The 12907-nt window shown below is 47.8% G+C and overlaps 5 protein-coding genes across 5 annotated transcripts; 4 read left to right on the top strand and 1 right to left on the bottom strand.

Moving 5' to 3' along the window:
* Window positions 1-148: 148 nt before the first annotated feature.
* Window positions 149-3544, top strand: HD556DRAFT_127125 (growth factor receptor domain-containing protein). The gene is made up of 6 exons (XM_041299178.1): window positions 149-414; window positions 473-541; window positions 595-1389; window positions 1443-1781; window positions 1835-2008; window positions 2065-3544. The coding sequence occupies exons 1-6, from the start codon at window positions 366-368 to the stop codon at window positions 3291-3293; spliced, it is 2655 nt and encodes an 884-aa protein (XP_041163809.1). The 5' UTR covers window positions 149-365; the 3' UTR covers window positions 3294-3544.
* HD556DRAFT_127190 (phosphatase 2C-like domain-containing protein) lies at window positions 3521-5708 on the top strand. Its single transcript, XM_041299188.1, has 4 exons — window positions 3521-4205; window positions 4263-4640; window positions 4695-4859; window positions 4917-5708. The coding sequence occupies exons 1-4, from the start codon at window positions 3893-3895 to the stop codon at window positions 5348-5350; spliced, it is 1290 nt and encodes a 429-aa protein (XP_041163808.1). The 5' UTR covers window positions 3521-3892; the 3' UTR covers window positions 5351-5708.
* HD556DRAFT_1458229 (uncharacterized protein) lies at window positions 5611-9698 on the top strand (the record flags this gene model as incomplete). The annotated part of the gene is made up of 8 exons (XM_041308171.1): window positions 5611-5949; window positions 6003-6100; window positions 6159-7061; window positions 7113-7172; window positions 7221-7432; window positions 7481-7818; window positions 7877-8035; window positions 8093-9698. Coding segments are annotated over 8 exons (3357 nt in total), but the record flags the coding sequence as incomplete, so codon positions are not given.
* On the bottom strand, window positions 9100-10501 carry HD556DRAFT_1347635 (S-adenosyl-L-methionine-dependent methyltransferase). The gene is made up of 3 exons (XM_041302287.1): window positions 9998-10501; window positions 9744-9937; window positions 9100-9694 (listed from the first exon to the last, which is right to left on the bottom strand). Exons 1-3 carry the CDS (start codon window positions 10224-10226, stop codon window positions 9365-9367), a joined length of 753 nt encoding a protein of 250 aa, XP_041163806.1. The 5' UTR covers window positions 10227-10501; the 3' UTR covers window positions 9100-9364.
* Window positions 10502-11072: 571 nt separating this feature from the next.
* Window positions 11073-12662, top strand: HD556DRAFT_1305619 (uncharacterized protein; the record flags this gene model as incomplete). Its single annotated transcript, XM_041299806.1, has 8 exons — window positions 11073-11193; window positions 11242-11411; window positions 11541-11639; window positions 11692-11778; window positions 11832-11891; window positions 11945-12085; window positions 12183-12546; window positions 12574-12662. 8 exons carry the CDS (start codon window positions 11073-11075, stop codon window positions 12660-12662), a joined length of 1131 nt encoding a protein of 376 aa, XP_041163805.1.
* Window positions 12663-12907: the final 245 nt, after the last annotated feature.

Raw genomic sequence — 12907 nt, 5'->3', positions numbered from 1 at the left:
AGACTGATCATTGACATAAATGAGCTAGGATTTTTAGGCGCTATGTTGTCATCATTAAATATTAAATATTGTTCTATCTCCCCCAAACACCGGTTTAACAACTCTAATATGCGCAGTCCACGGCGTTGTACATTGTGGCCTGGAACAATTATGTAATGTCGCGAGTCGGCATGGATTTCCAAATAAGGAAATTTAGAAATGGACTCGCTTATTGTTCTTGGACGAGGCATTGTTCTCTTGGTCGAGCAGCAACCCACCGTCCTTATTCTTCTAAATAACAAAAGGCCACGCTCGCCATGCTTTTCTGTGATAGAGCTTCGCGTTTATTTCTTGCTTCCTTCTCACTACACGTTTCTTAGTTCGACATGTTGTCGAGCATATTTGCTGCTACTTTCGCCTTTGGCGCGTCTGTTGGTGAGTGCGAAACTGCATGACATAGTACCCGATATGTCTGACGCTAGTCATTGCTCAGTCGCGCAATCTTCTTCTTCTGTTGTATGCGTTGCGGGACAATGCCTGCAAGGTTATTCTAATACAACTCGTGAGTCAAAAAGTTACTAGAGCATACATCGTCGTACTCATGGCCATGATAAGTTGGAGCAACTCTTTCAGCATCTGGAATATCGACCGAAGTCCTTCTTCTTCCTGGGCAATATACATCCACGACCAACCCAGAGCTACTTCATGAGCTGTTAACGTCTTCTTCTGCCAAACTTTCTCCGTCCACTGGCTTCGGAAACTCAAGTGCTGGATCTTCGGTTTCTCTTCCACTAAACATCGCACTTCAACCTGGTCTTGCTATCTATCCACAAGCTTTCTATTCAGGACAAGGATCATATTCAAGCCTCCCTACGTCTCCCGTCGGAAATACATCCATCCCATTTACTGCTTCCTCATTTGCCCTCTCAGGGAACGTCTGGGTAGCTGTATCAGCCGGAAGCAATAGCCGTGTCATTCTGTGGAACTCTGTTCCTGACGTCAGCCAGCTCCCTGCGAGCGCCTCAGGATCCCTATCGTTACTCAACCTGCAATCATCAACCTGTTCACCGGCTTGTTCCGGGAATGGCATTTGCTCCGCTTCTGGAACATGTCAATGCTCAAGTGGATTCACTGGTTCATCTTGCGAGTCATGTTCGTCTGGTTTCTTTGGACCGGAGTGCCAGGCCTGTCCGTCAGGGTGTACTTCATGTGATGATGGAATCTCAGGAACGGGGCGTTGCTTGGTGCCAGTAGTGTCAAACCTGCCATCGAGCTGCAACTGTATCAACGGAGAATGTGGTGCCAATGGACAGTGTACCTGTATCGGCGGCTGGACCTCGGCGTCAAACGGAACTCAATGTGCAGCATGTGCGGCCGGTTTCTTTTTAGATACAAGCGGGAACTGTGAAAGTGAGTTACGACACGTTCTTTTTCTGTCTTCCCAATCTCATCTTTGGTTCCAGTCTGTCAGTTAGGTTGTCAACAGTGTGCCGATGGCACCGGGGACTGTATTTCTTGCGCGTCGGGCTTTACTCAGGACGGGAACGACCGCACAAAGTGCGACGCCCTTCCGCAAACTACGTCAAATGGTACGGCTTGTCCTGATGGAAGCTATGGCGCTGGGTCTACTTGCGCGATTTGTTCGCCGCTTTGCACGACTTGTACCGGGCCGAATTCGAACAATTGTGTCGTTTGTGGACCTGCCACGTACAAGTTTAATGGGTCATGCGTGACGACCAACACCGGGGGTGTTTGCTCAGGCTCCAATCTGATTGCTAACAATAACAAGCATGAGTGTGACAGTAAGTGTATCGCACTTTGCGCGCTTAGCATGTGCTCAATTTGCGATTCTCAGCTTGTGGACCGAAGTGCACGACCTGCCAGATATCCAATTTCAATGCAGCATCCACTGTTAATCAAGCTCAGTGTACTGGTTGTCTTCCTGGTTTTGTCTTGTCACAAGGGGAGTGTGTGACGAGTTGTCCGTCTGGTACTTTCCTCTCTCCTCAAGATAATTTGACGTGCACAGGTACGGGTTGTCTCATCTCAATTCATTACTAAATTAGACTGACGTTATTTATTTAGCTTGTTCTTCATCCTGTACTAGCTGTGTGGGAAGTGCTACCAACTGCTTGACATGCGCGAACAACTTGCTGGCTTCAAACGGGCAGTGTGTCAATTCTTGTCCCTCCAACATGTTTAGTTCTTCTGGGGCATGCATTTCCTGCCACCCAGACTGTGCAACATGTTCAGGCGCATCCTTTAGCCAGTGCACAAGTTGCAACAAAGCACTTCCTGTCCTTACGAGTGGGCGTTGCCTCGCTACTTGCAGCCAGAACCAATATTTCGACACAACGTCCTCGACATGCCAGTCTTGCGATTCCAGCTGTGCTAGCTGTTCAGGTGCCGGTCCAAATAGCTGCCTCGCTTGCTCAAGTTCTAGTCAAGTTTTGCGTGGGGGTGCTTGCACTTCAGCTAACTGCACGAGTGGTACAAGTGTTGTCCCAGGTCTTGGAGCATGCCTTTCAGAACTTGTAGTATCTTCACCCTCTGGTACGAGCTCAGGCGCGGTTCCTTCGGGGCTATCGACTCCTACCATAATCACGACCCAGCGATTGCAGTGGTGGGAGATTTTGCTCATGGCGCTTGGATGTGCCTTCATCTTTGTGACCTTTTTGTACTGCTGGCGCCGGCGAGCTCGCAAGCAACGAGCAAAGGACACAGCGGCATTTGCGTCTGCTAAGGCCCTCCACAAGCAAAGCTGGAGATGGCGACTTGCCCGCTTTGGAGAGAAGCTTTTTGGGCACAACCGTAGCCCGCGGCCTGAGTCGGAGAGCGTGGCTTTATGGAAACTGCGCACTGCGGAGGAGGCACGGCACCATAAGGAAATGGAGAAGCTCATAGGTGCACAGGAGTACTCTTGCACGGGATCGAGCCGATCTCCTTCGCCTCTCCCCTCGCTTCATCCCTACAAGCGTCGCGGATCACACGATTACTCCGATGCTCATAGGTTGTCGGCGGGTTCCATGTATTCCCAGGTGACAGGGATGGTTCGTTCCGGACCTGAACCTCGGCAGCCTGTCAAGTCGAACCCTTTGACTTCTCGGTTTTCGACAACGACATTTGGATCTTCGGTACCCAAGAAACCAAACGTGTTAAAACGTCAGCCAACACCTTCTAAATCGTTATCCGCTGCTGAGCAGTACGCTGCGTCCGTAAGACAATCCCCGGAACCTGGATCGGATTGGATAACACCTTCAAATACGGGCGGATCTCACAACCCTTTCCGTAATAAACAAGCCATGTTGTCATAATTCAGCATGAACTTTTGAGGATTAGACTGGATCTTTACCTACCACGATCTCTACAAGTTTATAGCATTGTACACATCTTTTCGTCACTATACTGTAGCTTACGACTATGATTCTGGTTGCTCTTAGATAACGCCACTCATAAAGAGTGTAATGTATATAGCATTTTTAGGTAATTTAGCTATCCCTGCAAATTGCACTGGCATGGAGTGAGAGTTGGCTAAGTTTGAGGTTTATTCCCCTCTGTGTTCGTCCCTCAATGGAGGTTTCCCAGTGCCTGTGTTGCATCGAATGACCGCGCGAAACTCTACAGCCAAACACAGCATTGCGGGAGTTAACTATATCCCATCACGTTGAATCGCCAAGTGCCCATCTCCGTCCCAAACTTCCAATGTGGTACCACGGCGACGTCTGACGCCACGTGTATACGCACGGCTTCAAAGACTCCAAATTTATTGATATATGTCATTAATTAACGTTGAACTTTAACGCTCAGTACTGCACATGACAGCAGCGATGACTTATAAGCGGCCCGACCGCAAAGTGGGGATTCCGCTTCCCCACATTTCTTCTGCGCTTGCTTCTTCCGTGACCGGCGCCTCATGGATGGAATGTCCCAATGCTCCTGGGATGCTGGTCCAACTTCGTCTGCATCCTTTGGCGATATCCCTGGTAATTTGTGCAGTCCTACAGATGATTGGCCACGTCCTTTCCGAAATTTGAACCATGACGATGCCTGGGATCACCTGGCGGCAGCCTCCAACCTCCACAGCGTCAAATTTGACCCGACTGGACGGTGGCGGGCAGATGCCCTCAACTTCCAACCTTGCGCTAAGACCTCCTCGCAAGACCGTTATGCAGTCCAGCAGATACATATTCAGGGACGCGTCTGGACCCTGTCTGCGGTTTTTGATGGTAGGCGCAGTTTTTGACAATGCTTGTCATTGTGTCGTTACCGGGAATTATTCACAGGTCACCTCGGCAGCCATACCGTCGAGCATGTGGCTCATCACATGCCCATCATTGTGCGGGAACACTTGGAGTTGATCACTCAGAAACACGGTGACCGTGTTGTACCACCGCCTTTAATTGCGGACATGTTTGCGATGGCCATTCGCGCTTTCGATGACGCCATCGCTAATGACGTCCTGGAACTTTTCCCGGGCGGTTTGTCATCTCTGTCTCGCTTGTCGGACTTGCAGATCCAGGAAGTTCTTGATGATCAACTTTCAGGAGGACAAAATTACACGAAGGCAAGGCTGTGCTTGTATGGTACTACTGCGCTCGTAGCTCTTGTTGACCCTGATCATCAAAATCTATGGCTCGCCAACCTAGGTGACTGCCAAGGACGTACGTAGAGCATGACAATACTATTTGTCGTGACGGCTAACGTTTTGATTCAAGTGATGGTCTCAGAGACTGATCAGAAAGCATGGAATGTCGAGGTTTTAACGCGATCTCATAATGGAGAAAATCCGCTCGAGGTTCAACGCGTCATAAATGAGCACCCTGGTGAGCCAGAGTGTATTTTGGATGGTCGTGTGCTTGGAGCTATTGCACCCTTTCGATGCATGTTACATTCAGATTTTCAGATTTCACTATTCGCTGACATGCTCGATTGAACAGGTCTAGGAGACACCCCCTTCAAACAACCACCCGAGTTCACTCGACGTATCCTCTACAATCTATACCCTGGTCAGCATGACACATCTCCTTGGGAAGAATTTCTCATGAGGAACCACACGCCTCCATATATTTCATCCACGCCGGAAGTCACGCATTATCCCCTTGATCCATCGCCCCGAGCTCATCGCAGATACCTTATTCTCTGCTCAGATGGGTTCACGGACATATGCGGCACAAACCAACATGTAATTGTTGATCGGTGGGCCCGTGCGGCCGCATGCAGTAGCTCAAGAGAGCTAGATGAAAAAAGTCTGGCCCTCCGACTGCTTTGGCAAGCGCTTGGTAATGATCCGACGAGCGTATCTCGTGTTCTGACTTTGAACATGGACTCACCTTGGTTAGATGATGTGTCTATTGTTGTACAGTGTTTATAATATTTGTATTATATGGCGATAGTCTGAAGAACATACTTATTCTACTTTAACATGCTTGCTAACCCACATATGGAATTGTTGTGGTCGACTAGTGTATTTGCAATTGTTTACTGTTGACAAATAAGGACAATTAACGGTTCCTTCTGAACACCGGGCTGCCGTGAAGGACGCGGAGACCATATGCCTCTCTCCTCATACATCATTGTATTGCCTTAGGGAGACTGATGGCGAAGCCACTTCAATCCTCTGCGTCTACCGATTCCTCCGACCTGTTCGGCCCTGACGATCCAGAGTTCCTTGAAGCTCTCAGGAACGCGGTGCTACCCGGAGATCAAATCACAGCTCCCTCAGCTGACACAGAGTCACTGAGTCGCAAGCGTCATCGTGATGAAAGTGACGAGCAGCAAGTTGAGACGACCTCACACGGGACCTTGACCCATAGACTCCGTGACACCGAGGATGATCCCGAGATCTATGGCGCATCTCGTTTTGGACATTTTGGAGAATACATGCATCGCAAGCGCGCCAAACTCCAGATACAGAATGCAGACATAGGCGTTGGCACTACAACAAAAATATTTAGCGGTCTTTCAATATACGTGCGCATCTCCGCTGTCATCCCAGGAACGCAGGGCCTTGACTTTGATCGCAGATTAACGGGTGGACGAATCCTTCAGTTCAAGATCTGCGTCAGTTGATAGTGGCGCACGGGGGTGTGTTTCAACCTTACCTGGATAAGAAATCATTAGTGTCTGCACCTTCCTTATCAATCCAGTCATTTCACAGAGATTCATCGCCCCTTATACAGGACCCATATCATCACTTGCTCACTGACAGCTGCGAAGATCAAAGAATGGAAGCACATGAAGATTGTGAGACCTGATTGGTTGGTGGATAGTGCCGCTGCAGGAACCTTAATGCCCTGGAGGAATTACATTTTCAAACCTGAGGCCAGGGTCGAGCAACATCAAGGAGCGCACACGCCTCAAAGTTATCTGTCTACGGATTCACGTACAGCAGCATGCTCTGGTATGCGTAAGCATCAACAGCCACCATCAAATAACCAGGTTTCTGCGGCAACGCCTGATTCCAGCATGACAGGTATTGCCGCCCCTGAGGCTGGTGACCCCGCGTCTTATTCACCCCGACCGCTGCATGTTACAGATCCTGGCACATACAAAGACTCTGCACGCATCCCTGGATACGCCGCTCATACATCGAACCCGCTAGCAGAGCGCGTGATGGCTAATCCTGAATGGAGAGCCGCACATACCTCCGTGGCACCGGATTTCATAGAAGGTTTTTACAAACACTCACGACTGCACTACCTGTCCACATGGAAGGCTGAGCTGAAAAATTTGGTTCAACAAGCCCAAGAAGAAGTTGAAAATGGGTTGATACATGAGTCTATAGGCGACCTTCAGGACATGGCTAAGAGTAGTGATGCCAACATGAGCGGGGCACAGCTCGCGACGAGGTCTCCATCAAAAAGAAAAGGAAAGGGAAAAGCCCCGGGTTTGAAGCGTGTTATCATGCACTGCGACTTTGATTGCTTTTTCGTTTCCGTCGGCCTTCTGAGTCACCCTGAGTTGCGAGGCAAACCGGTTGTCGTTTGTCACTCGCAAGGGAGCACAGGGGGTGCATCGAGTACAAGTGAAATAGCAAGCTCAAGTTACGAAGCCAGGTCATTTGGGATCAAAAACGGAATGAGGTATGCTACATACATTTCACGTGTTGACTTGTGAGTAATAGCTATCTTCAGCCTTCAGCAAGGACGGAGATTATGCCCTGATCTTATGACTATGCCTTACGAATTTGAGAAGTATGTATTTGTCTTTTCATTCACTACACTCACCCAACACGAGATCAGATATAAACAGCTGTCGTTGCGTTTCTACACTATTTTAATGCGTCATGCGGATGATATCCAGGCTGTCTCCGTCGATGAGGCTTTAATTGAGGTTACCACGAGTATTTCCCGATGTGCTCTCCGGCCGTCTTCCCTAGCATTTGTGGATGATCCCGCAAGGTCCCTTGCAGAACAGATACGGTCCGAGGTCAGAGAAGGAACAGGTTGCGAAGGTACTTCACATCAATGTGCCCATCGTCACTTATTGACACAAGCCACAGTTAGCATTGGTATTGCGGAGAACATACAGCTTGCTCGCATTGCGACACGTAAGGCCAAGCCTGCAGGATCATTCCATCTGAAACTAGAAGATGTACAAGAGGTTCTAGCGCCGTTAGATATCGATGACCTTCACGGCTTCGGACATTCTACGCGCCACAAAGCGAACGAGAAGCTCGGAGCCACAAATCTCGGCGAACTCACTAAGAAAACCAAAGCCGCATTGTGCGATGCGCTTGGCAAGACTACTGGCGAAACTCTGTACAATGCGATCCGTGGCATCGATGAACGAAAACTCGAGTCTGACAAACCGAGGAAGTCTGTCTCATGCGATATCAACGTGAGTTGCTGATAAGTAGTTTGGTTTATGTAGTCACTGAGCTCTGAGTCTAACCTAGTATGGCATACGTTTTGAAAACGACGGCCAAGCCAAGGCATTCATCTACCAGATGGCCGAAGAAGTTTCCCGGAGATTGAACGCTATCGACATGTCTGGACGTTCTTTAACACTGAAAATTATGAAACGCGATCCAAGTGCACCTGTTGAGGGACCTAAGGTATCCAGGATTGTAGACCTTATTCAAACCAGGTGCTGATGAATGTTCACTGTTTAGTTCATGGGACACGGTATCTGCGAGACGTTCAGCAAGCAAACTCTATTAAGCAGCGCAAATGGCAGGGCTACAAGCGATCCAAAGGATATCGGTGACCACGCATGGGCACTATTGGATTCCTGGGGATTCGATCCAAAAGAGCTGCGCGGAATAGGCATTCAGGTACAGAAGCTAGATATGCTGTCGGCATCTGACATCACCGATCCTGGGCAAGTGAAGCTGCCCTTCCACGCTAGAAGCTCCAAGACAACTATACAGGAGAACACCGAACAAGATGTTCTCCCAGTGCCTAGGATTATCACTGAACCCCCTTCGCAAGATGATCCACTCCAGAATGAGAATGAGGCCGGTCCTTCACGTCCATTGCCTACATTGGACCTTCCCTCTTTCTCCCAGGTCGACAAGGACGTCTTCAATGCGTTACCAGACGACGTCAAGAAGGAACTAGAGGTCGAATATCAACGCAGATCACGTTCGCCAATGCCGGCGGAACAACCCTCTCATGACGTCCGACCGACAATCTTAGTCAAAGGCGTCAACGTCAAAAGAATCACTCAACAGCTTGCACCGAAGAACAGAACGAGTGTATCCCCCCGTAAAAACACGCTCTTTGCAAAACGTGATGTCCCATCGTACATGCGTGTATCTGACGCAGAGCTCCGAAAACTTGATATCGACCCAGATGTGTTTGCTGCCTTACCTTTGGATTTGCAGCGTGAGCAGGTGATCATGGCTCGACATGCGAGAAGTGGAAATCTCTTTCAAGAACGCAAGATCATCAAGGCTTCTAGTCGCGCGCCATCTGCACCTTATCGCAAGAAACCCCCTCCTCAGGCTAAGCACCCGGAGCCTCCTCTTTTGAAGCAGCAGGGCAAGCAGCCAGGGGAGAAATTGTACTTCGCGGAAACTGGAGATGTTCAGACTGTCATCGAGTCATGGGTCAAGGGATTCACAGAATATCCTCCGAAGCAAAAAGACGTTGACTACTTCAGCAAATTTTTGGTGCGGAACGTAGAATCGGCTGATACAGGCATGGAAAAAACCATTGGTGTAATGAAGTGGTGGCTTATCCTCTTGAGGAGGAATTGGGAGGTGTATGAACGCGCGAGCGGCGCAGAGGAGAATCACGATGGAAGATCGACTGCGGAGAGCATCGGGAAAGCTTGGTGGAAAGCATTCTGGGAAGTGAAGGCCAAAGTCGATACTGCTGCCAGAAGACGCTTTGGTGGTTCATTATCTCTCAAATGATGATTTGATCTAATACAGAGTAATTTATGGTTCTTCAGCAACTTCCTTGGTCCCAGAAGCTAAGAAGATCTGGACAGGGTATCCATCTCTCTTCGCCTTGCAGGCTGTCACAAATGAAAAGTTAACCAATCCAGCACCTTCAAATACGGCTTTGATGTCTGCCTCCTCAAATCCACCCTTGTGCGCAACAAGATTCGACTTGAGTGATCCGGTGGGAAACAACGCCTGCACAGATTCTGCAGAAGATAACTTCATTAAATCTGTGACCAAAAGCGAACCCCCTGGTTTCAGGTATGATGCAAGAGCCTTCGTGACATCTTCGATAGAGGGGAAATGGTGATACGCCGATGCACACTAGAATTCGTCAAGGTGAGAGCGTGGGACATTGCAGGCGGAGACGTACCACAACCACATCAAACTTCATTCCATCCAGCTGATTTGGGGCTTCAGTAGTAAGGTCACAGCACACAGCCCTCATCTCCTCGGGTGGTATACCCTGATTAAAAGAGCTCTGATTGTACTGGTCGACCATGGTCTGGCTGATGTCCACGCCCACGATGCATTTGGCATGCGCAGCGAGTTGTCTGGAGATCAAACCTGGAGTACGACGGACAAATTCACAAGAGCGCTACAAAACCCTTCGTATACATGACTGACCTGTACCACAAGCATAGTCTAGAACCAACGTCGAGTCCTCCTCGAATGGATAGGCGTTGATCATGGCTGCTCCAAGGCGCCGAGCTAGCTCATGTCCGTCGGGATGATCATTGTACTGATGACCATGCTCATTGAAATAATTCTTGTTATGTTCCTTGAAATTGTGTTGCTCCTCATGGACTTGGGAAGAGCCATGGGGGTTGGGAGAGCCATGACCATGTTCAGCCATCGTGCGAGCGCTTATGTTCGATTCAGGTTTTCGATATTTGAGTTTCCACCCTCAGCACAGCCTATTGTATGGGCACTAGGAGCTGCGCCACTGCTGCGACCGACTAGTGTCGCAGCACCTTGTCGCGGGCGTCACGGGCACCATATCACCGCAGCACTATCAGAAAACTGGTGAGTCTCCCCAGGGTGCTTCACGTTGATTGCGGTGGTTTTCCGACGTTATATATGGCTTTATATTCCAATATAACGAAAACATTTTCTATATATGATCCAGACTCCTAGTTGTAACGGTTCAGTCTGACTATGCGTCAATTTGAGATTAATATTGTGAGAATTTATTGACGTAGTCAGACTGGTCGAACTCAGTGACAATGCGAGGAGTTTGAAATTTGGCAGATGCCGGTATGCCGCTTTGGGTAACATTACTTGTCAACAATGCAAACTCTTTCGTTCGTACTGTGAAAAGTACAGTATCCTCTCAAATACAACAGTACATCGCGCTGGAGCACTAATCATTGATTAGGACAATCAAAATTATTCCATTTCATGCATTATACCTACCTGTGATAATGTATCAGCAGCCTGAACCTTTGGCTTGCATCAGGAAAATGTTAGCTTACTTAATCTTACTTATTTCGACCTTTTTACTCCTTTTCCTACTTGTCTCAAATGGACCTACTTATTTCTTTTAAATCAACAACTGCTCCAAATTTGAGTATTCCAATATGTTTATTGTACTTAAGAGATATATTTCATAGCATAAAACTATAGCTATTTGCAAATATAATGACATTTCAAAAAAAAAAAAAGTTTTGCGCGATGTGAGGGCTATCACGTGTAGTACTATATGGTAGCGGCAGTAGCTTATATCCGAGTCATTCATACTGCTACTACATCAAAGCATAACGGTAACACTATGCCAGTGCTCAACGATGATCCAGCCTATGATTCAGACGAGCATGATGGCTGTAAGTTTGTTCTGTCTACACGACTAATGGTACTACTCAACTCCGCAGGGGGCATAAGTGGATTCAATGATGGCAAAGGCTTACGGTTCAACGTTGAATTTGTTCCCCTTCAAGACATGGCAGGCACATCAAAACGACGTAAAAATGCGAAACCAAAGGCGATCAACAAAGTTGTATACATTCACGAGGATTTCGACCTGAAAGACATGCTTGTGAAAGTTCTCCATATACTGAAATGACATGATCTCTTGGAACACTCACGGCTGTATAACTTAGGCCGAATACTTCACTCAGATACTACTGACTCGCTTACTGTTACCTACTCAATTCCGAAATCCCGCACAAAGGATATCACACTCGAAGGAGAAGAAGATTATGCAGAGATGGTTGGGCAAGTACAAGGGAAGAAGAGTGCCGAGGGTACATTAATTCTTGTCGAGAACAAGGTAAGATACTGCTCCTTGTACGTTGGTCATAATAGCTCACACTGTGCTGCAGGTGACCATTCAGGAGATACCAAACAGCAACTCACAAGATGCTGATGAATCAAATGACGAGGCAGAGCCACAGAGGCCACAGAAACGAGTGTGTAGTATCTTGAATAGCAACTGCAGTCCACTCAGGCTGATGATGATTAGCAATCTCTGAATGCACTGGATTCAGACGATGACACGCAGCCACAAAAAAAGGCAAAAAGGGTAGATATATGCTACGTATTTTGGTAATTATGACTGACACGAATCAATGATAGCAATCCCAAGTTCGTGAACCAACTGTTGAGGAGCAAGAACAAGATAAGATCATCAAGAATTTACAAGACCACTACCACTGTGAAGATAAAGCTTGCCCATACAATCAATGCTGGCCTGCTGGCATGTCCGTCAATGACCATGTTCATCTGACCTTTCAGCATTTACGCCATTGGGCATCAGCAATAGTTGTTGATTTCTTTTGCAGATTTTTGCTCGTACTAACATTGCCTTTTGAAGCAAGCAAAAATTGATGGAGTCAACATCGACCATCCTCCAAATAGCAAAATGTTTGACCCACCCGCACGCAGGGGATCTAGCTCCTCCAAAGACAATGACATTCTTGCATTGGCTAAACGACGAAGAAATCAAATTACACAAGACTCTAAACTGTCATCGAATATCACTGTCAACTTTTCTGGCCTTGCAGAGCTCCTCAGTACAGCCCACCAAACTCCAGCACCTCAGCCTGATGTTTCTTCTACTGTCCAGCAGCCTTCTCAACCAACTCAAGTCCCGCCTCGTCTTAGCCTTCAAGCCTTCTGTGATTTGTACGATCTCCCACTCTCAGTCTATGATAAACTCAATAGCCATCAAATTACGGGTCCGCATCTCCTTTGCTTGATATCAGATAATCAACTGCGCACAGAGTGTGTGTTGTCAATCGGAGAACTTGCAGCAGTACGGGATGCTGAGGAACGTTGGAAGGAGTCCCACTGATATTCAATTGCTCGCTCGTATGTATTACATTGTCTGATACACGTTCAAATGTAACCAGAATGATGAAAAAAACCCCAAGTCATCTCAGGAGTGATCACCTTGCATGCCTCATACAACTCATAGTACTGCTCCACCTTAGATCCATGAGACAATCCATTGCGACGAAGGTAGTTTTTGATTACTGACCATGCTTGCTCGATAGGGTTGAAGTCAAGAGAATAAGGTGGGAGATACTCGACATGACA

This window comes from Suillus plorans, assembly GCF_016647745.1.
Source record: "Suillus plorans strain S12 chromosome Unknown HD556scaffold_11, whole genome shotgun sequence".
NCBI classification, from domain to species: Eukaryota; Fungi; Basidiomycota; class Agaricomycetes; order Boletales; family Suillaceae; genus Suillus; species Suillus plorans.
The sequence above is the reverse complement of the archived record's forward strand: the minus strand, read 5'-3'. Positions and strand labels throughout refer to the sequence as shown.

What these genes read in the sequence shown, in the direction of transcription:
- HD556DRAFT_127125 (XM_041299178.1), top strand. Translation starts at nt 366, where the DNA reads ATGTTGTCGAGCATATTTGCTGCTACTTTCGCCTTTGGCGCGTCTGTT. An exon ending in AGGTTATTCTAATACAACTC is followed by an intron (nt 542 to 594) that starts GTGAGTCAAAAA and finishes GGCCATGATAAG; the next exon opens with TTGGAGCAACTCTTTCAGCA. An exon ending in TAACAAGCATGAGTGTGACA is followed by an intron (nt 1,782 to 1,834) that starts GTAAGTGTATCG and finishes TGCGATTCTCAG; the next exon opens with CTTGTGGACCGAAGTGCACG.
- HD556DRAFT_127190 (XM_041299188.1), top strand. Translation starts at nt 3,893, where the DNA reads ATGGATGGAATGTCCCAATGCTCCTGGGATGCTGGTCCAACTTCGTCT. An exon ending in CCTGTCTGCGGTTTTTGATG is followed by an intron (nt 4,206 to 4,262) that starts GTAGGCGCAGTT and finishes AATTATTCACAG; the next exon opens with GTCACCTCGGCAGCCATACC. An exon ending in CCTAGGTGACTGCCAAGGAC is followed by an intron (nt 4,641 to 4,694) that starts GTACGTAGAGCA and finishes TTTTGATTCAAG; the next exon opens with TGATGGTCTCAGAGACTGAT.
- HD556DRAFT_1347635 (XM_041302287.1), bottom strand. Translation starts at nt 10,226, where the DNA reads ATGGCTGAACATGGTCATGGCTCTCCCAACCCCCATGGCTCTTCCCAA. An exon ending in AGACTATGCTTGTGGTACAG is followed by an intron (nt 9,938 to 9,997) that starts GTCAGTCATGTA and finishes GTCGTACTCCAG; the next exon opens with GTTTGATCTCCAGACAACTC. An exon ending in TGAAGTTTGATGTGGTTGTG is followed by an intron (nt 9,695 to 9,743) that starts GTACGTCTCCGC and finishes GACGAATTCTAG; the next exon opens with TGTGCATCGGCGTATCACCA.